Here is a 20,093-nt window from a genome sequence, read left to right as displayed (position 1 = left end):
AGGGCTGTAACTTTGACTAGTTGTTTAACAGATTATTTCAGTTTCTGTTCTGTAGAAACTGTGAAGTACTTTCACAGAGGGCTTTCTTGTATTTCTGTTTGTCTTTCCCCTCGTGTTGCTTATTGCTAAATGTTATCATTTATGATGTTGGTCTTATGATTGAACATGACAAACAAAAACACTCACTAAGAGGTAAAACAAAAAAATTTAACATGTAAAAAAGAGGTCATAAATGAGTCCCCCCCCCCCCCTCCGAACCAGGCTGCCCACAGAACGGCATGGGGGAACTTGGATAATGGCGGTACTTGGGCAGTAGAGGCAAAGACATAGAGAGTATGCCTTGGACCAGTCATTCTCCTTGAGTGTCTGTTGTCTGTACATGAGGAAATTGAATAGCATCTGTTGAGTAGCCCTCGTTTCCGAGATGCTGTGGGAGTTCACACACTGAACAAGTTAGATATTTAGGTTAAATGCATTTGAGGCAGAAAGGTGAGTGACAGAGAGCTCAGAGAGGGCTGGCCCAACGGAAACCCACTGGGTTTTCAGAAATCGCCCAGCCTGGGAGCTGGCTTCCCTCTGTGGGAAAGCTTTGGTTTTGAAGGTGTCTAGTTAAATGTCACTCTTCAATGGCTGAGGGTGCCAAAGTCTGACGTGGTACCTTGTGTGTAAATGACGCGGCTGGAAGTTAATCCATCCTGACAGTTCATGCTCAAAGTCCCTCTTCCCTCCAGGGGACCGGAGGGAGGGATTGCTCATGCCCATGGGATGGGATGGAATGGTGAGGTCTACTTGGCTCTGTCCACATAGTGGGCAAGAAGCATCGCAGACGGAAGTTTCTGTTTCCTAAATGGAAGATTGTGAAGGTTTGAAGGTCAGTGTCAGAATGATTGCGGAGCTCTGCATACATTACTGACACAACTTCTTTGAACTTGTTAACAGAGGGTGGCTAGATCCTCCTAACTCAGCCTCCTAAATGCTGGCCGCAAGCATCCACTGCTTGTAATGGTATTCTGATAATCTCCTTGCCTCACAATACCATAATAAACTCAGATACAATAAGCTTATAGATTACATTCTAAAGTGTATTAGGCCAAGGACAATAACTGGGCTCTCAACCGGCAAGGAAGTAGTCCATAAATATAAAGATATTGACATAACATTCATTGCTTTATTATTTACTTATTAATGTATTTACTTAGCAAGCTAGTTAGTTAGCTAGTTTTTTTCTAGACATGGTTTCTCAGTGTAGCCCCTGCTGCCTTGGAACTTGCTCTGTAGATCAGGCTGGCCTCAAAATCAGAGACCTGCCTGCCTCTGCCTCCCAGGTGCTGGGATTAAAGATGTGCACCACCACGTCCAGCTTCATTGTTTTATTCTGTAGCTCCCAGTCCAGTGCCTGGCTCAGAACAAGTACTTCAGGAACACTGGTCACAGGCTTGATTAATGGAGATTGTCCTGACTTCACAAGAATACACGAGTGACATGTTTATGGTTTTGTTCCCTGGTACTCAGTTGGGTTTGTACATGGACTTTCTCAGGCTATATTATCTGAGATATGAGGAGACGCCTCTTGCCGTGACTAATACTTTTCTTTCTCAGAAATACTGCTTCCTCTTTGTTCACTTCATGTACTAATCGTCAGAGTGCCTGCAGGATATGTCGAGTGTGACATGAACAGCGTGAGATCACTGGAACATTCTCTGATGTGATTGGATTAGTCGTCCTAACACTGGAATCACTGGTGGTCAGACACCCTGGGGAAACAGGCTGGCCCTCCATGGGTGTGGTCAGCACTTGTGGCTTGGGGTAGACAGGAGTTAGAGGAAGTACCATTTTAACTGAAAAACTAAAGCTGTGCCTACACAGAGCTGGATTTTTATTTACCCTGGCGAGTACTCATGTTTTCATGTCTTTCCTTCAACTGTGTCCTGCTGCTGCTGCAGCAGCTACTACTGACAGGTAAGTACAGGCCTGGACCTTTACAGTTGGAGAAGGATTATTGCAGCGGGCATGACAAAGATACAAACATGGGCGTAGTGATGCTATTTGTAATGGCATACATTTGGAAGCAACCTAGATGTTCAATAATAGGGGATCAGGTAAGAAAATGACATAGCCATGATACAAGCCATGAGCCTAGTTGAACATCCTCATATAGCCTGCTGGCAATCACACGCTACAGAGGAAATAGTGGTGCCCAATTATGGATGCAAGCACTGCCAGGGAAGAGCGGTGTGTGGACATCTTTTAATGTTAGGGTCCTGGGAGTGGGGGCTGGGGAATGGAAAGAGTTAGCCAGAGGGTCACGCTTGCATGTACCTTTGATGTGGTTTGAATGCTTTATCATATAGATGCATGTGTTATTGAAAAAGAACTTATTTTAAACTTCAGTACAACATATGCAGAGTTTCAAATATAAGGAGTTTCAAATATTACAAGGTACTAGTTTTGTTTTGTCATGGGATTTTATTCCAGAGAGAGAGACAGAGACGGAAAGACAGACAGACAGACAGACAGACAGACAGACACACACACACACACACACACACACACACACACACGGGGTGGGGGGGAGGGAGAGAAATGAATTTTGTGACTTTTCCTTTGCTAATGCTCAGACAACTAGTACAGATAGGTAAGCTATTTTCCTGGCCATTTTTTTTTTTTTGAGTGTTGACTCTGTCAGCTCAGAAGTAACATTAGCTCAAACTTCACAATTCAAGAGCTGTGATTCTAAAAAGGAGGTGGGGGAAATGTGTCAAGGGCCCACAACCACGAGGACTGAGAGAAATACAAGCTCTCATGTTCCATCTCAAACCAACAGAGGCAGGCATTTTAGAGGAGCCTAGGTTGCCCAGGCTGGCCTCAAATTCACGGCAGTTCTGATACAGATGCCTTAGTACAGGGATTACAGGCTTAAAGTAGTCATTTCTGGCCTGTGAATTTATTTTCTGAGAGATGGTTTCATCACTCAGGCTAGCCTGGAACTTGCTATAGAGTTCAGTCTGGCCTCTAATAATTCAGCCCCTGCCTGTCTTCACCTGCCAACCTTCAGGATTTAGGCCTGTGCAATCATAGTAAGTACTTGGAGAAGGTTCTCTACTGCTGATCAAATCTCAGAATCATTGGCATGTTTAATTACCCTCCCAACAGGGTAGCCATAGTTTTTGCCTTTTTTTTTTTTAACTTGCAGAAATGGACTCACCATCTTGCTTTTCTTCCCCTTCTGTGTAGGGTCTTTGGAAGTTGCGTATATATCTGAAGTCGGTAAGAATGCGTACCTGCCGTGCAGTTATGATCTGCCTACTTCTGGGACACTTGTGCCTCTGTGCTGGGGCAAGGGACCCTGTCCTTTCTCCCAATGTACCGATACAGTGCTCAGCGCCAATGAAAGAATCGTGACATACCGGAAATCCAGCAGATACCAGCTAAAGGGGAATTTCAAAAAAGGAGACGTGTCCCTGACCATAGAGAATGTGACTTTTGCTGACCGTGGAATCTACTGCTGCAGGATACAATTTCCTGGTCTAGGGAATGATAAAAAATTAAACCTGGAATTAGACATCATCAAACCAGGTGAGTAGACCATTCCATATACCCCTTGTCCATAAGAGCCACCTGTGGGTCATGCTATCATAATAAACAGGGCTATCACCTCTGACTTCCCTAGGTATAGTCCTTGGGATGGGGAGAGAGCTGGATTAATAGGTCTCACCCATGGGGACTAGTGATGTAGCTTCTACATATTTTCAAGGCCAAGGATTCAGTCTACAGAAGGGAAAGAGGGCCTAGACCAGAGGTTCAAGACCATGATTGCTCATTAGCGTTACTTGGAAAGTTTCTGTTTTTAATTACTTTTTTGTTTTAATTTTTATATGATATATATTTTGATCATATTTTTCCCCTCTTCTAACCCTCACCAGATTTTCTCCACCTTCCTACTCATACAACTTGTTTTTTCTCTCTCAAACACACACACACACACACACACACACACACACACACACACACACACACACACCTTGAAAGTCAAAACAAATAGGTACAATCAATAATATAAAAAATATCAAACAAAACAAAGTGCACGGAATCAAGTGAGGTTCTGTTTGTGTTGGTCCACTCTTGAACGTAGCTGGTGTGCCCAGTGACACTCCATCGGACAAAACCAGCTTTCCCTTCCCCAGCTGGCATCAATTACAAATAGCTTCTTGGTTAAGAGCGGGAGCCCCTGTCCACTTCCGCTTCTGGGTGCTGAGATTTTGTCTGGTCTGAGTCTGTGCTACCATCGCCTCTGTGAGTCCACAGTCACGTTTCCTTGGAGGCATCTACTAACCCTGGCTCTTAAATCTTTCTCAAACCGGAGACATATTTGGAGACAGATTCTGAATTCTTCCCACCCCCACCCCCTACCCCAAATCTATTTCAGGCAATCCAGGAACGTGAACCACTGGGTTGTATGTGCGTGTTAAGGAGATGTGTATGTGTATGTCCTTGTGTTTTAAGATTTTATAATACATAAAGTTATGTGTGTAACTTAGCACAAGACTCTGGGTTTGATTTCCCAGCAGTACATAAATCAAACAAGTTCATAGCACTTTCTTTGCGACCATACAGAGCAGAGTTCAGATTGATTCTCCTCATTAATTGTGTAATATTGGAAGATTATTTCAAATGTATGACCTTTTCATCTGTAAAATATAGTTATCTACCCTCCAGACCACTGAAAGGATTCTCTGGGTGTTGTTATGCAGAGCTTTAGCACACTCTCTCATGTGGCTGTTACTTTCGTTACTAATTAGGCTATAGCAATGGCAACCGCATCTTCCTGCTGTTGCCCATCTGAAGCGTGTGCTACACTCTCAGTGAACGTGGGCATGATGGTTTGACGCGGAGGTTATGTGTCTCTTTCTTTATCCTTTTTCACATGTTCTCTGCGGCCCTGTCCATGCTCCCTGACATAAACTCTTTGCTCTTGAGCAAGTGAGATGGCTCAGTGGGTAAAAGCACTTGCTGCCAAGCCTCATTACTCAAGTGTTGTTTTAGTTCCTTCATGGTGGAAGAAGAGAACTGACTCCTGAAAGCTGTTCTCTGACCTTCAGATGCCCCCATTCTGAATAAATAAATGTAAAACAAAACAGTAAAAAAAAAAAAAAGAAAAGAAAAGAAAAGAAAAGAAAGAAAATCCTAATCCTTAATGTTGTTTTCTGACTCAAGTTAAGGTCACTACAGCTGGGACTACCCTTGGGGTCTCCACTACAGCTTCTTCTCCAAGAGGAAATGGCTCAGGTAAGACATAAGCACGGGGGATGCGCTTAGCTGCTATCTCAGCTCCCCAAATTTTAAATATGAGAAATAGCTAAGAAAAAAATCACTTTTTTCCTCAGCAGTTGAAATATTGTTTGCCGTGAGTGAGCTGCGGATGCATATGTTGGCATCCTGGGTTAGGATTCTGTGTAAGCCACAAGCCACCCAGGTGACCTGGGCCAAGGCCTTTCCTTCTCAGGGTCTCCACTTCCTCTTCTGTCCAAGGGGCGAGGCCCAGAGGCCTCTGGATTTCCTGTCTCAAGAAAATGCGCCCCCCCCCCCGCCCTATTCCCTGTGGAGAAATTCTTTTGCTATGCAAAGGAAGAGAAATATCTGCTATCTCCATCATTTCATTTAGAAAGTAATTTGGGGCTAGAGTGATGTTCAGCTATTAAAGGCCATAGCTAACAACAACAAAGGCTTTATCTTACTTAAAATATTTTAATTTTATTACATTTTAATAAATTAATCTCTCTGTCTCTGTCTCTGCCTTTCTGTTTCTGTCTCTGTCTGTCTGTCTGTCTGTCTGTGTGTGTGTGTGTGTGTGTGTGTGTGTGTGTGCGTGCGTGCGTGCGTGCGTGTGTGTGTGTGTGTGTGTATAGTTATGTGCCATGGATGGCATGTGGAGGTAAGGAAAAACTTGGAGGCACATGCTGTCTCTTTTTATTCTATAAGACTCAGGTCTCAAGCAAATGCTATTTACATAGCCCCAACTTAAATTTAATCTGTTCTGTTTTGTTTTTTCAAGACAAGGTTTCTCAGTGTAGCCCTGGCTGTCCTGGACTCACTTTGTACACCAGGCTGGCCTTGAACTCACAGAGATCTACTTGCTTCTTCCTCTGCCTCTGCCTCCCGAGCGCTGGGATTGCAGGCGTGTGCCACCATGGCCAAAAAGAACCTCTAATAAGAAATGACTCTATCTTACTTAAATTGTAAGCAGACTTAGTCTAAAGAAGGGCTCAGGGCATTGTCTTTGTTAGTTTCTGACTTGCCCTGGGCTGGTGGTGTGGCTTATATTTGGGGCTTATGGGTTGGTTTGGTGGCCTTCAGGACCCTTTCTAGCAGGATGCAGACCGTCAGCTTCCCCAGATTTCTGCCACATCAGGAGGAGCTACATTCCTCCTAGGGCTCAAGGTTGCTAGCTGTCCCAGAAGACAAAGGGGACAGGAGAAACTGAGTTTGGGGCACACTGATCAGGGAGGTTGTCACTTCTAACTTCTGTGTACAGTTCCGTTCCTAAACTCTAGAGAGCTCATTTCATTTTTCTGTAACGAGAGAGAAAAGTAGTTTAACTCCCATCTCATCACGCCATACATCTCACGAGTTACAACTCATGGGATTTCAATGAGAAGATGAGTCCAGGGTGATTAGTCCAGAGTGTGGTCACAGTGTGTTCTTGGTGTGTGTTAGCTCCTGTCACTAATACTGTCAATAAGGACAGAGGCAGAGGGAGGAAATGGTTCTGTGCTGCAGTGAGAGTAAACTGCGTCCTAAATCCAGCGCCTTCTCCTAATGCTGAGCCCAATAAGGTTGCTCCAACTCTCTGAAGTTCAGGGTTCTCGTCACTGCAGAGAGGCTCCAGTGCCTCCCTCAGAGGCTGTCATGAGGGTTAAACAGGATAACACCATGTAAAGCGTTCCAGACTATCACTGTGCGCCATTGTGTTATTTTGAAGAAGCTACAGACGTGACCTAGAAGGGACTTCAGGGATCACCGAGTCTCACTTTCCATCAGCACTGACTGGCATCTGTGTATGCTCACAGATGCAGGTATGCAGGCATGGGAACTGCCTTCCCCTCAAAGGCAGAACACCCCCTTGTACCCATCTATGTCATGAGCAGAAGTCTTCTTCTCTCTAGTTATTGCTTGTTATTTTCACCCAGAGCAACAGAAACAGGCTCCTGTCTTACATCAGGCAATGTTGGCACATTACCTAGATAGACTATCCCATGTTTTCAAGAGCCAGGCAGGGAATAGTCAAACAAATAGCAACAACAACAACAACAACAACAACAACAACAACAGGTGATGTCCCACAACAGGAAAAGAAATGGAACATTGAAATTCATGGACACTTAAAGCCTTGTCTACAGATGTTACTATGCCAGCCATTGACAAGGCACTTACATAGCCATGTACACTTTCTGCTTACTGTGAATATGGGTATATTTAATGTTTGAATATAAGGAGGGTAGTGCCTTTAAAAGTGGGAATGGAATTTCCTAAGCTCACATTGTACTCTTTTTAAAGGAGGCAAGACTAGATTGCAGCGGTGTCTTCAGATCTGGAGAGGACTGCTCTGAGTCCCAGATTTCTAATCCGTAGCCTGTGTCATGGACAGAGTTCTCGAAAATCCTGCTTCTGGGTTGGTGTGTTAACGCAGCAGGTATAGCTCCTTGCCATCAGGATTGACAACCTGAACTGGATCCCAGGTCCTCAAGTGTCAGAGAACCCCCAGAGATTATCCTATGACATTTCTAGGGACACCATAGCATGCCTCTGGGTGGGACACACACACACACACACACACACACACACACACACACACACACACACACACACCACTCACACCACACATTAAGATAAAGTTAAACCCTGTTTCTCCATCCAAAAATGGTGAAATAGTGATACATATACATAATTTTAAGATTAGGGCTAGGTATGATGGTACATGTCTTTAGTCCTAGCACTTGGGAGGTAGTGGCAGAAGATCTGTATGAGTTTGAGGCGAGCCTGAGCTACATGCCAATTTTCAGGACAGCCAGGGCTACATAGAGAGACTGTGCCTCAAAAAAAAAATCAACCCAAATAATAAAGTATAGTAATAGTTCTAAGAACCATGCCTGCTACCTCAATGCTGAGTAGACAGTAACTATGGCATCTATATACATTCATGACTGTTTCATTCCTCCTTCCTGTTCCTATGCGCTAGTGCAGTTTTGAGTTCCCCAGGAAAAATGGAAAATAAAAATAACATTACAAGCTGGGTGTGGTGGCACACGCTTTTAATCCGCACTTTGGAGGCAGAGGCAGGCGGATCACTGTGAGTTCGAGGCCAGCTTGGCCTACAAGGTGAGTCTAGGACAGCCAAGGCTACACAAAGAAACCTTAAACCTTGTCTTGAAAAACCAAAACCAACCAACCAACCAAACAAACAAACAAAACAAAAAAACCCAACAAAAACACCCCCAAAAACCCAAACCAAAAACAAAAAAACACCCAAAAACATTACAGACATCTCTTGTTCGTGATTATAGCAAAATGAAATGGGGGGGGGGCACGTAGTAAAGATATCAGGGTTGAGTTTAGCTTAATTTAGTTTAGTTTAGTTGAAGGTTTAGCTTAATCAGCAGATTGTCTGTCTGGCATACATGGGAAGCTCTGAGCTTGATCCCCAGCTAAAACAGAAATCAAGTATGGAGGTACAGGCCTGTAATCCTAGGACTCAGTAGGTAGAGGCAGGAGGCTCAGGAGTTCAAGGTCACCCTGGCTACAGGAAGGGTTTGGGGGCAACCTGGGTTATGTGAGACACTACCTCAAAAATAGAGGTAGAGGCAGAGACAGAGACAAAGGCAGAGAGAGATAGAGACACACAGAGAAAAGTAGCGAACAACTCAATCTTGTCACTTAGACCAAAAACCATAAGGACGGCAGAAGCAGAAGTGGGATTTCCATCTCAAATGTCGCGTGTGGTAAAAGATCCCTGTTTACTTTGAAGTTCCACCCTTGTGGTTTTCGTGCTTTAAGTTGCTTTCAGGTAATGAGAACAAAGCCAGAATATGTATTTTTCACACATAATTTTAAGCTGAGATTGTAATATTTAAGTCATAGTCTACTAAACTCGGATTTACCGGACTCCATGTTGGATCTTGAAGTGTTTACATTTTGAAGGTTGAAAAATGTGACGTGGTGGGTTGTGGTGCACGCCCGTAGGATTTGCTGAAGGAGGCAGAGACAGGAGGATCACGAGAAATGTGACTGTGACTTTCCCAATCTGTGAGTCAGGCAGCAGAGTGAACGAGTTTCTGTCGTTTTCTGGAAGCTGACCTTATTTGCTTTCACAATGTGGTGCCTGCAGGCTTTCTTCCTGGTCCGGCTGCTTGTGGTCCCCATGTACCCTGTACCAGGTTGGGAATCAGTACAGTCATTGGCCAGATGAGCAGACAAACAAATAAGTGAGCTCAAAGGAGAGGTGGCGGTTGACAGATGAGCCATGTGACCGACTCTCTTCATGGTGGTGACATTGCTGGGTGAAGTTGTTGAAGGCCTGGAAGTGAAGAGTGTGGCGTTCAAGCCATGAGCCTATCTGGGAAGCCGTTGTCATCATGACCCAGGGTGTATCCCTCATTCTCAGCCTCAGCCCTTGGCCAAAGCGACTAAGTTTCTACTCTTTAGCACAGCTGCTTTGCTTTTGCTTTGCAGAGGAGGTGGATTGATGTGAGTTTGAGGCCAGCTCAGTTGGTCTACAAAGTAAGTCTAAGTCAGCCAAGGCTACACAGAGAAATTCTGTCTTGAAAAACTAATTTTAAAAAAAAAATTAGGTTTTTATTGGTGTGTTTTCATTGTATGTAGAACAGGTTTTCTAAAGACATTTTGTTCAAGGATGTCATCTATCTTGACAATATTCCTCCTACACCTTCTCCCTCTTTCCCTGACTCCCATTAGTCCACTTCTTTCCTGATACAGTCGCGCCTGTGTTTTAATTCCATAGGCATAAATGACTTCTAGCTTGCTTTTCTGACTAAAAGCACTAGAGGGGAGGAAGGGTTTATTTCGGCTTAAGGTTCCCAAGGGATAGAGTTCAGAATGCTTAGATAGCATAGAACAGGAAGAATCACTTTATTTGTAACAGGAATCAGAGAGAGAGAGAGAGAGAGAGAGAGAGAGAGAGAGAGAGAGAGAGAGAGACTCTATCCCTTAAAACCTGCCTGCTGCCCCGCAGTGAGACCACAATAGCACGTGTGTGTGTGTGTGTGTGTGTGTGTGTGTGTCTGTCTGTCTGTCTGTCTGTCTGTCTGTCTGTCTCTCTCTCTCTCTCTCTCTCTCTCTCTCTCTCTCTCTCTCTCTCTCTGTGTGTGTGTGTGTGTGTGTGTGTGTGTAGTTACTAAAAAGGGAAGGTCTGGTGGGATTTAGTTGTGAACACATCTGAGCTCTATTTAGTTGGAAGACTTTTTAAAAAATTATTACTTCTATTTTCTATTTTATTATTTGTTGTAAATCTCCTTAAGTTATTTAGATTCTCTTGGCTTAACTTTGGTAGGTCATATGTGCTTAGAAACTAATGCATTCTTTTAGATTTTCAGTTTAGTGGAATACGTGTCTTTTAAGTATGTTGTAATGATTTTCTAAGTGCCATTTTTAGCAGTTGTAATGTCTTCCTTTTCATCTCTAATTTTTTCTCTCTTTTGGTTAGTTTGGCCAAGAGTCTACTGATTTTGTTTATCTCTTTCTATTAATTTTTCATACTTTTCCTTTTGTTTCTATTTCATTACTTTCTATCCTAATGTCTATTATTTCTATATGCTATTTTGGAGTTTAATTGTTCTTGTTCTTCTAAGACCTGGCAGTGCATCATTAAAAAACCTGAGGTTTCTCTGATTTTTTTTTAAATGTAGGCCTTCACATAGCTATACATTTCCCCCTTATAACTGTGCTTATTATAATTATGATATACTATATTTTCATTTAATCTGAGGATTTTGTTAAGTTCCCTCTCAATTTCTGTGATGACCAATTTATCACCCAGTCTTGGTGAACCCATCACTCAGTGCTTTATTTTCCATGGGTTTGCATTTTTTTAGGATAGTTCCTTTTAATACTGAATGAGAGAGTTCATTAAAGTGTTTGGCATAATGCTTGCCTCCTGGGAACCTGTAGCTATTGCTTCCGTTTGAAAACAACTAAATGCTTCGCCAATGAGTAAATGTTAAACGCTTTCAAGAGTTTTGTGTCTTTGAAAGACTGCACACTTTCAATGTTACTGGATTGCTGTAGCCCTCAATAGGGCCTCTGGACAAAACCAAGGACATATTCAGTGTACGTCTTCCAGTGAGTGAAAAAAAGAAACAAAAGGAGGACATGACTGCTTCTAGATATGACAAGGGGAGAGTTTACTGTAGGTATAAGGGAGAGCATAGCTGGAAGCAGGGACATCTTGGAGAGTTCAGAGTGAATATGACCCTGATCTGGGTCATGTGAGGAGATGGGGGAGGAGAGAAGAGAGCCAGGAGGTAAAGGTAAGAAAGGACCAGGGTAGTCCTAATGGCTGGAATCTATAGGAAGAGCCTCTGGGGGAAGAATCCAGGGGTGGAGGGTATGCCAAACATGCCCTGTAGGAGGCAGGGAATGAAGGATGCTGGGAGAACCTGGTGCCCAGTTCTGTTGTGATACGCCAACAGACACCTCAGCCATTTGTCCCAGCTTTGAGACCTAACAGGTAATGGGGTTTTATCTATGTGAAAGGACATCACCCTGAGGTTGGTTTGTATGCATTCAGTGTCTTTTGCTGGCCTTCTAATCATTGTGGGGCATATGGAGAAGAATTGGTAGTAAACAGGGTTACTTTTGTGTTTAATCTTTTCTTTGATTGGGAGTTTTTAAAAAACCATTCTTAACTGTTGTCAACTTCCTCCCCTTTGTATGTGTGCATGTAGCAGAGACACAGACTCTGTGGATCCTCTGTGATAAAAATCAAACAGTAAGTAACTTTGGTGTGTATCTCACACCGTGCTTGGCTGTAGACTTCCTTTTCCATGCCACCCCTTTTACTCTCCTTGGCTTCGCACTTTGTGGCTTTCATGGTTCAACAATGACAGGTCTGACCATATAGGCCTGTCACTGATAAAGGTAGGATATGAATGTGATCTGCCTGGCACATGCCGAGTGTGGAAAAACCCCAAGAAGAAATGAGCAGTCACTCTTTTTTGCAAATGTCACAACTGTGTATCACTGCGGGGGAGGCTCCTTTGGGCTTTCTTTTCGGGCTCCGCACTTGTATTTTGCTGTGGTTTTTGAGACAAGCTGTCATGTAGCCGGGACTGATCTTATACTTAGTCTGTAGCTAAGGATGATCTTGAACTCCCAGTCTTCTTCCCTCCCCCTCCAGAGTGTTGGGATGCCCAGCTTATATTTTGTATTTTTTTAAAAGAGTCATTTTAATGTAATAAGACGTCACTCAAAAATACCCACAGCCAAGAATTTATGTACTGAACGAGCGAGAGAGAGAGAGAGAGAGAGAGAGAGAGAGAGAGAGAGAGAGAGAGAATAAATAAATAAATAAATAAACAAACAAACAACCCACTGAAAAGCCAGCTAGCAGTAGCAACTTGAAAATTCTTTGGGTGACCAGACATTGAGGTTTTTCAGTGGGTGAAGGCACTGGCCACAGTGCCTGCCTACCTGTCTGTGACTCTTGGAACTCATGATACGAAGAGATCACTGACTCCTGACTGTTGTCCTCCGATTGCCATTCCTGTGCCATATACCATGATCTGGATGCACATGTATGCACATGCACAGATACACCAATAGTAAAGCCTGCCTTCAATGAACTCGATAACTAATTTGTGTGTTCACAGTCAGTGCCCGAGATCATGTGCTTGTCTCTCCCGTCTTTGAGACAGTGACCACATCTAAGAACTTCGGTTGCCCACAACTGCTCAGCATGAGGTGCTCTGTGCGCAGGACTCTTGCTTTTGCAGAAGTAATGTGTATCGATTACACAGGGGGCTTAGCCTCTGACATGTACTGTTCTTATTGTTTAGTGTAGTTGTACGGCTTTTAAATGTAGTTTTTATTTAGTCTCAGATTATTTTGTACATGCATATAGTGTATTTCAATAAAATTCACTTCATTCCCCCTTCCAACTCCTACATCTCTCTCATGTCTCCTTCTAAGTATGCACCTTCTTTTTTTTGTTGTTGCTCATAACCTACTGACTCTAACTAGTGATTCCCATATATGCATGGGTGTTTTTGTTTTTTGAAATAAGGTCTTGATAGATAGTTCAGGCCGGTCTCAGATTTACTGCTTCCTGCCCTAGGCTCCTGAGTGCTGGGCTTACGGATGTTCATCATTGTGACAGGTTGACTTGTTTGTTTTAAAGGTATCTTTACTATCACTGTCTTTGAAAGTGAAATGTGGACTTAACTTTTAGAAACAGAAGGATGTTGTATGTGTTTATCATGGACTGAACATTCATTAAGAAACAGGCTCTTAGCTAATTTTCCTGATAACTCCACAGGGTCATTAAAGTCTTGGAGATATGAGATTTGAACCCAAGACTGTGTAGTTGAGGAGTGCTGGCTCCTGTGATGCTGCTTTTCTGTGTCAATGGGGGTTTCCCTGAAAGACATCAATTGTAGACCATTCTAAAACTCCCTCCTCTGAACACAAAATTATGAAGCACTTGAGGTTCTACCATAAAGCTGCTTTCAGGATGGGGGCCATGTGGTAACGGTCACTTCTACACCTACAGAACCATCTCTTTGGTGGCTGAGGCTTGTCTAGGAGAAGATAGCTCAAGGGTAGTATTATCATTCCTGCCACTCTAGGAAGCCATGAAAAAGAGTAGCCTGACCAATGAATCAGGAGACTGGCTGACCATATGACCAATTTCTGAACATCTTAAGCTTGACACCTGATTTCTTTCCCCCCAGAAAATGTCCACAATGGGTGATGAGTTGGAAGACTCTGGGGAAACCATCCGAACTGCTATCTACATTGGAGTAGGAGTCTCTGCTGGGCTGGCCCTGGCACTTATCTTTGGTGTTTTAATCCTTAAATGTAAGTTGCTGGATGTTGCTTATTTTTCTTTCTGATAAAGAACAGTTATTATATGAACCCAGTGCAAACCTGGGTAGAAATACAGTCTTTTAAGTAGGCCTAAAGGTGGCTAGACTAGACGCTTGCTCATCTGTTCTTCTGAGTGCTGCCAGTTCTGATAACTAGTATTCATTCAAAGTTTCTATGTGTCAGGCAGACACTATGCTAAAGGTCTTACTTTCAGCCATCATCATTTTATAAGCCAGGCATGGCTATTTCTTCCCAGTCTAGGACAGAGGAAAATTAAGGTCACTGGTACACTGTCTTAGATGGCTAACCATGCTTCACTACTGCTTTGCCTCTTTCAGCCCTCTCCTAACCGTGGAAGTATCAAAGGCCCTCTTCCTTTGCCAAGCCTTCAACTCTTCTGTGGTTTTCTCCTGAATTTCCAATGTCACTTTTATCCTTGAAGGGCCATAAATATAATTTTAGTCAAGTCAAAGTTGCTTCTATTTTACTGATAATGACAGATCGCTTTGTCTTTGTTGTGGTTAATCTTTGTGTGATAATCTCCCAAGGCAACTCTATACTTTGATCTATAATGTCTTCTGTTGGCTTTGAAAATGCCATTCCCTATGTTTGAGGGTTCTCTGTTGCTGTAATTTTTTCTTCCAACTAGTGACATAGTGACTCATTTGTTTCCTTCAGAACAGACCTCAAGCGTCGTGTCCTAATGTGCTCTCCTAGCCTTCCCTAGTTTTGTTTTAGTATATAGTGCTGCTTTCCTCTGAGAGTGCATTGCAATTTGTCCTTTTCCTCCCTCCACTCTTCCTTCCATTCCTCCTTTCCTCACTACGATGCCTCATGGAGTCAGAGCTCACACCTGCCCCTGTGCGTCCTTGGTGCCTACCAAACTGTGACACACATAGAATAAGCCTCAACATATTTGTTAACTTAAAGATCTACGTTATTGTTACTTTTAACATAGTCCTAAGACATTGCTGGTAGTTTGATTCAATTTGTTCGAAGGCAAGCCCAAATTTCACTAGCAACTCTTACCTCCAGTCAGTCTGTTTTATTTCTTATTTCAGTTATCTTAGAAAAACACTCTAACCATGTTTTCTGTCCCTGTTACTTAGGGTATTCTTATAAGAAGAAGAAGTCACAGAATTTGAGGTAAGAATAATGGAAGAGGGGAAACGGTACAGAGAGTTTCTTTCTCTGAGAAACTCTCACTTACAACTTTGAAACCTTAGGTTAGGCCTCTTTGAAAGGAAAATTCAATAGTTGCGTGCCCCCCCCCCATACATTTAGCTCCCTCAGTTCTAAAGCTGACATGTATAATTTGCCTCCTTATTATTACCAAATACTTCTCTCTAGTTTCCAATGAACTGAACCTTTAACTGAGTGTTTACTATTTTTATGGTGCTACCAAAGTGTGTGTGTGTGTGTGTGTGTGTGTGTGTGTGTGTGAGAGAGAGAGAGAGAGAGAGAGAGAGAGAGAGAGAGAGAGAGAGAGAGACAGAGAGAGAGACAGAGAGAGAGACAGAGAGAGAGAAAGCGCCCTCAAGCATCTATGGTCAGGGTTTTTATGGACCAGCCTTGACATTTCCTACTGTGCCAGCGTGTTAACATGACCTGGGGACTAATCTTGCTGATACAGAACATACCCACAGTGACTGAATCAGGATCTTGGGGAACAGAGCCTGAGGTGGTATTGTTCTCAAAGCTCTTCAGGTGATCCTCATCATTACTCCACACCTTACTGTACTCCTCTCTCTCTTTCTCTTTCTCTGTCTCTGTCTCTGTCTCTGTCTCTGTCTCTCTCTCTCTCCTCTCTCTCTCTCTATCTCGCTGTCTCTCTCTCTGTCTCTCTGTCTCTCTCTCTGTCTCTCTCCCTCCCAGATTTTATGGTTTTGGTAAGATTCAACTTACGAAAGATTGCAATGTATTTCAAGGGAAAATATGATTATCTGCTGCATACTATAGGAACCATACCTTATTTCAGAATCAACAACACACAGAATGTTCCAAAGACAAAATAATATAAAGCAAAAAGTCACATAAATCCAAATATAGTATTTAATTATTAGCATCCTTACTCTTCATTGGAAGTGAAACTGGGGACATGACATTCACAGGTAATGCTGACAGGCATCGACTCAGTATCTGCGAAATGATGTGCTCAGTATAAAACTCTACCTGCCACTGTAGACTGAGAGCAAACTAGGGCCTAGCAAGCTGTGTTGACTATTGTAACTCCAGAACAGTGCCTGGTAAATACCAATAATCGTCTCTAATAAATGAATGATCTAGTGCTCCCCATAGCAGCCCTGCTGCAGGACTCTTGCTACTCCCATTTCCAGAGATGAGAAAACTGAGGCAGAAGGCTTACTAATGCATGACATCGATGGATATATGTATTTTTTCAGTGCTGTAGGTGAGAGGTACACAGGACAGTGTGTAACTGTCTTGAATTAAAATTGCACATGTATATGAATGACAGGAAAACAGACAGAAGACTATTTAGGAAGAGGAGACAGGGGCACAAGAGATGAAGATGAAGTGTGTGGGTACAAGCAGAATGTACAGCTATGAAAAAGTCATCATGAACCCCATATTTTGTACATAAATATCATTCTAAAAACCATTTAAAAACCCGAACCGAATGAGCAACCAAGCAATCAACCACAAACAAACAAGAAACCGAACTTACCCAAGCCATGATGTCACGAAGGAAGACAATTTTCAACTCAGGTCTGATTAAGTCTATAAGACATTCACAGTTTTCCTTTTGAAACTGTTGGAGCCCACAGAGGGTTGAAGCAACAGTGCAAGGGACATTAAAGCCCTTCGCCTTCGACACCTAATTGACACTTGGAGCACCCATGTTGTCTAATTCTCTCAGTAAGTACAGGGCTTTCTCTCAATTACTTTAAGTATGTTGTAGGCATCTTGACACGTCCCAAACTTTCAGCCTATGATTTTAAGGACAGGGACCTATTGTTTTTGTACCTGAGAAAATTAAGAGCAATTTACATGCCTTTAATTGTTCCCAAATTACTGTCTGGGTTTCTTTGAGGGAGCTTCCGATGAAGGGTTCTGCCTGCTGTGGACAGTGAAGCCAACTCTCCAAGCTCCATTTTGTTGTCTGGAAAATCCTTCCATCAGCTTCTGCATTTTATTTTTACAGCCTCATCACACTGGCCAACTTCCCTCCGGCGGGGCTGGAGAACGCAGGGGCAGGCCGGATTCATTCGGAGGAAAACGTCTACACCATTGAGGAGAACGTGTACGAGATAGAGAATTCAAATGAGTACTACTGCTACGTCAGCAGCGGGCAGCCATCCTGACCACCTCGGGGCTGTCACTTTTTAAGACTTCCCTTCATTTTTGACTTTGGTATTTTTCTTTTTGAAAACCATGTCACCTGACAAGTTTCGGAGGTTCTGTCCACAGCGCCGCCCCGCCGTGCCCCTGGAAGAGCGTTCCTGTTTTCTGGGGATAATTAGCTCATAATGGGATTCAGCTGTAACCTATGCTTACATTGGAATGACTTTCGGGGAATAGGATCTCCCAACCCAGAGACTGCAGTCATGGATGCTGAAGCTTACACGTGCTTTCACACGTTAGGAATGTTTAGTATAATGACTCTGGAGCTCTGGCATATTCAGGTTTGTGGCGTGTCCACACAGTCCCTGAACGGGTGGGGGCGGGGAGGGGGAGGGGATATTAGGCTAAGATTGGTAGGTGCGGGCACTTGCTGATGCAGGAAATCTAAAGAGGCTGTTGGCTTCTCTAGAGATTTCTGACCTTGAAAGATTAAGAAAGAGCCAGGTGGCTCGTGTCTACAATTACATAACTTAGGAGCCTGAGGCAGGAAGCTGGTGAGCCTGAGACTTTGTCTCAAATACAAAGGAAAACAAAACAAAATAAAACAAAACAAAACAAAACCCAACCCAAACATACACACACGCCAGGAGGCTGGGGAGATGGCTCCCACACTGAAGTGTGTGTAGCATAAGCATGAGGAACCTGGGTTTGATTCCCAGAATCCACATGAAAAAGCTCATCCTGGTAGTGCATACTTGTAAGCTCAAGAGAGATAGGGAGGTGAAGACAAAGCAGATCTCTAGGGCTTGGTTGCCAGTCAGCTTAGCCTGGTTGACGAGTTCCAAGTCACTGAGAGCATGCACACACACACACACACACACACACACACACACACAGAGACAGACACACACAAACACACACACTCACACACACACACACTGACACACACACAGACACACACAGACACCCCCTCACATACATACATACACATACAGACACAGACAGACAGACAGACAGACAGACAGACAGACACACACACACACACACACACACACACACACACACACACACACACACACGAAAGAAATGAAGGAAGGACCAGAGCAGGACTGTAGGGACAGGTGAAGATGCTCTCTGAGCCTGCCGCCTCTCCACTATGTATATCTCTATATGATCTCCTCTGTCTCTCTTACGACTGATTCCTAATGGGAGCATGGTGGTGAATTCCAGAGCTCAGAAGGTTGAAGCAGGCAGAGTTTATGAGCATGGTGTGCTGCATTGCCAGACTCTCCTTCACACAAGAAACAGGCTGCTCACAGGCCTGCTGACTGTAAAAGGGAACTCTTTGCCTGTCGTGTGCTCAAAGGGAACTGCTCCAGACAACTTCTCCATTCATGGAGGAAACTGGAGCTGTGCTTTTCACAGAAGAAGAACCGGCCACTGGGACACTAAGGCAGCAAAGCCTTGCAGCAATTGATCTAGCCAGCAACCGATCAGGGCAGTGGTCACCAAACTCAGGCCCCAAGCTGGTGGAGATCAGTCTTAGCTGGCTTACAACTGCCTGCCCGGTGCCTTGGTCTCTGTTGGTTCCCATATATAACAGAACCTAATTAAATAACCTCAGATTGAAAAAAAAAAATGAGCGGAAAGGTAGCTTTGTTGAAAGGCTTTCTGCATTGGGGAGCTACTGTGTACATCAGAAGACATTTGTCAGGGAGGACACAGCCTCCTGCCTGTTTGTCCAAGCTTTGCTTGTATGAATTATGCTGTTTAAGCCGCGCCTAGCTACTTGTGGGAGGTACTGGTGGCTTCCTTAGGTGGATGCAGACAGAAGGCCATCTGACAAAATCGATTAGAAGTAACAGCTCTCACGCAGGAGGGAAAGCTAATCACAAAGGTCTTAAAGTTATACAACTGCTCTGGGAAAAGGGCTTTGAGCATATTTAAACCAGATCAATGATTTCCTCCCACGAGGTTCTTGCCTGACAAAGTCTTTAAGCAAGGGCACGTTACAGGGGACGTTTTACATCAATAGGGGCTGGTTGATTTCATGGTGCGACAGTTTATATCGATTGCTAACTTGACAGGGTCTAAAAATCACCTTGGAGATGAATCTCTGCCAAATCTATGAGGCACTTCCTAGATGAGGTTAGGTGAGGTGGGACGACCCAGTGTCAGCATGGACGTGGCCATTCCATGGCCTCAACTGCATAAGAAGGGAGAGCAAGCTAGCACCTGCACCCGTCTCTGTTTCCTCTCTGCACCTGAAGCATATCCAGCACATTCCTTCTCCTACTACCATGTCTTCCAGCCATGGTGGACCACATCCCCCTCACTCCGTAAGTCAGAATAAAACCTTCCCCTGTAAAGAGGCTATTGCCAGGTGTTTTGTCATAGCGACTGGAAAAGTAACCAGTACACACAGTACGGGTGTGGTTATAAAGCACTAGGTAGCGAGCCGGGCGTGGTGGCGCAGGCCTTTAATCCCAGCACTTGGGGGTGGGGGTGGGGGTGGGGGTGGGGCAGAGGCAGGTGAATCTCTGTGAGTTCGAGGCCAACCTGGTTTACAAAGTGAGTCCAAGGACAGCCAAGGCTACACAGAGAAACCCTGTCTGGAAAAACAGAACAAAGCAAAAAAAAAAAAAAAAAAAAAAAAAAAAAACCCAAAACCTAAGCATTATATCAATGTTTTT

At 43.7% G+C, this 20,093-nt stretch overlaps 1 protein-coding gene across 2 annotated transcripts; it reads left to right on the top strand.

Annotated features, from left to right (window-relative positions):
* The first annotated feature begins 1,715 nt into the window (after window positions 1-1,715).
* On the top strand, window positions 1,716-19,884 carry LOC311586742 (hepatitis A virus cellular receptor 2 homolog). 2 transcript variants are annotated; one of them, XM_084762874.1, is made up of 7 exons: window positions 1,716-1,959; window positions 3,235-3,576; window positions 5,215-5,286; window positions 11,958-12,001; window positions 13,962-14,088; window positions 15,207-15,243; window positions 17,261-19,884. In XM_084762874.1, the coding sequence occupies exons 1-7, from the start codon at window positions 1,899-1,901 to the stop codon at window positions 17,418-17,420; spliced, it is 843 nt and encodes a 280-aa protein (XP_084619000.1). In that variant the 5' UTR covers window positions 1,716-1,898; the 3' UTR covers window positions 17,421-19,884. The 2 variants fall into 2 exon arrangements, with proteins under 2 accessions (XP_084619000.1, XP_084619001.1); XM_084762875.1 differs by lacking the exon at window positions 5,215-5,286.
* The last annotated feature ends 209 nt before the right edge of the window (window positions 19,885-20,093 follow it).

Source organism: Acomys minous (genome assembly GCF_964271855.1).
Source record: "Acomys minous genome assembly, chromosome: 16".
NCBI lineage: Eukaryota > Metazoa > Chordata > Mammalia > Rodentia > Muridae > Acomys > Acomys minous.
This window is presented reverse-complemented; position numbering and strand designations above follow the sequence as displayed.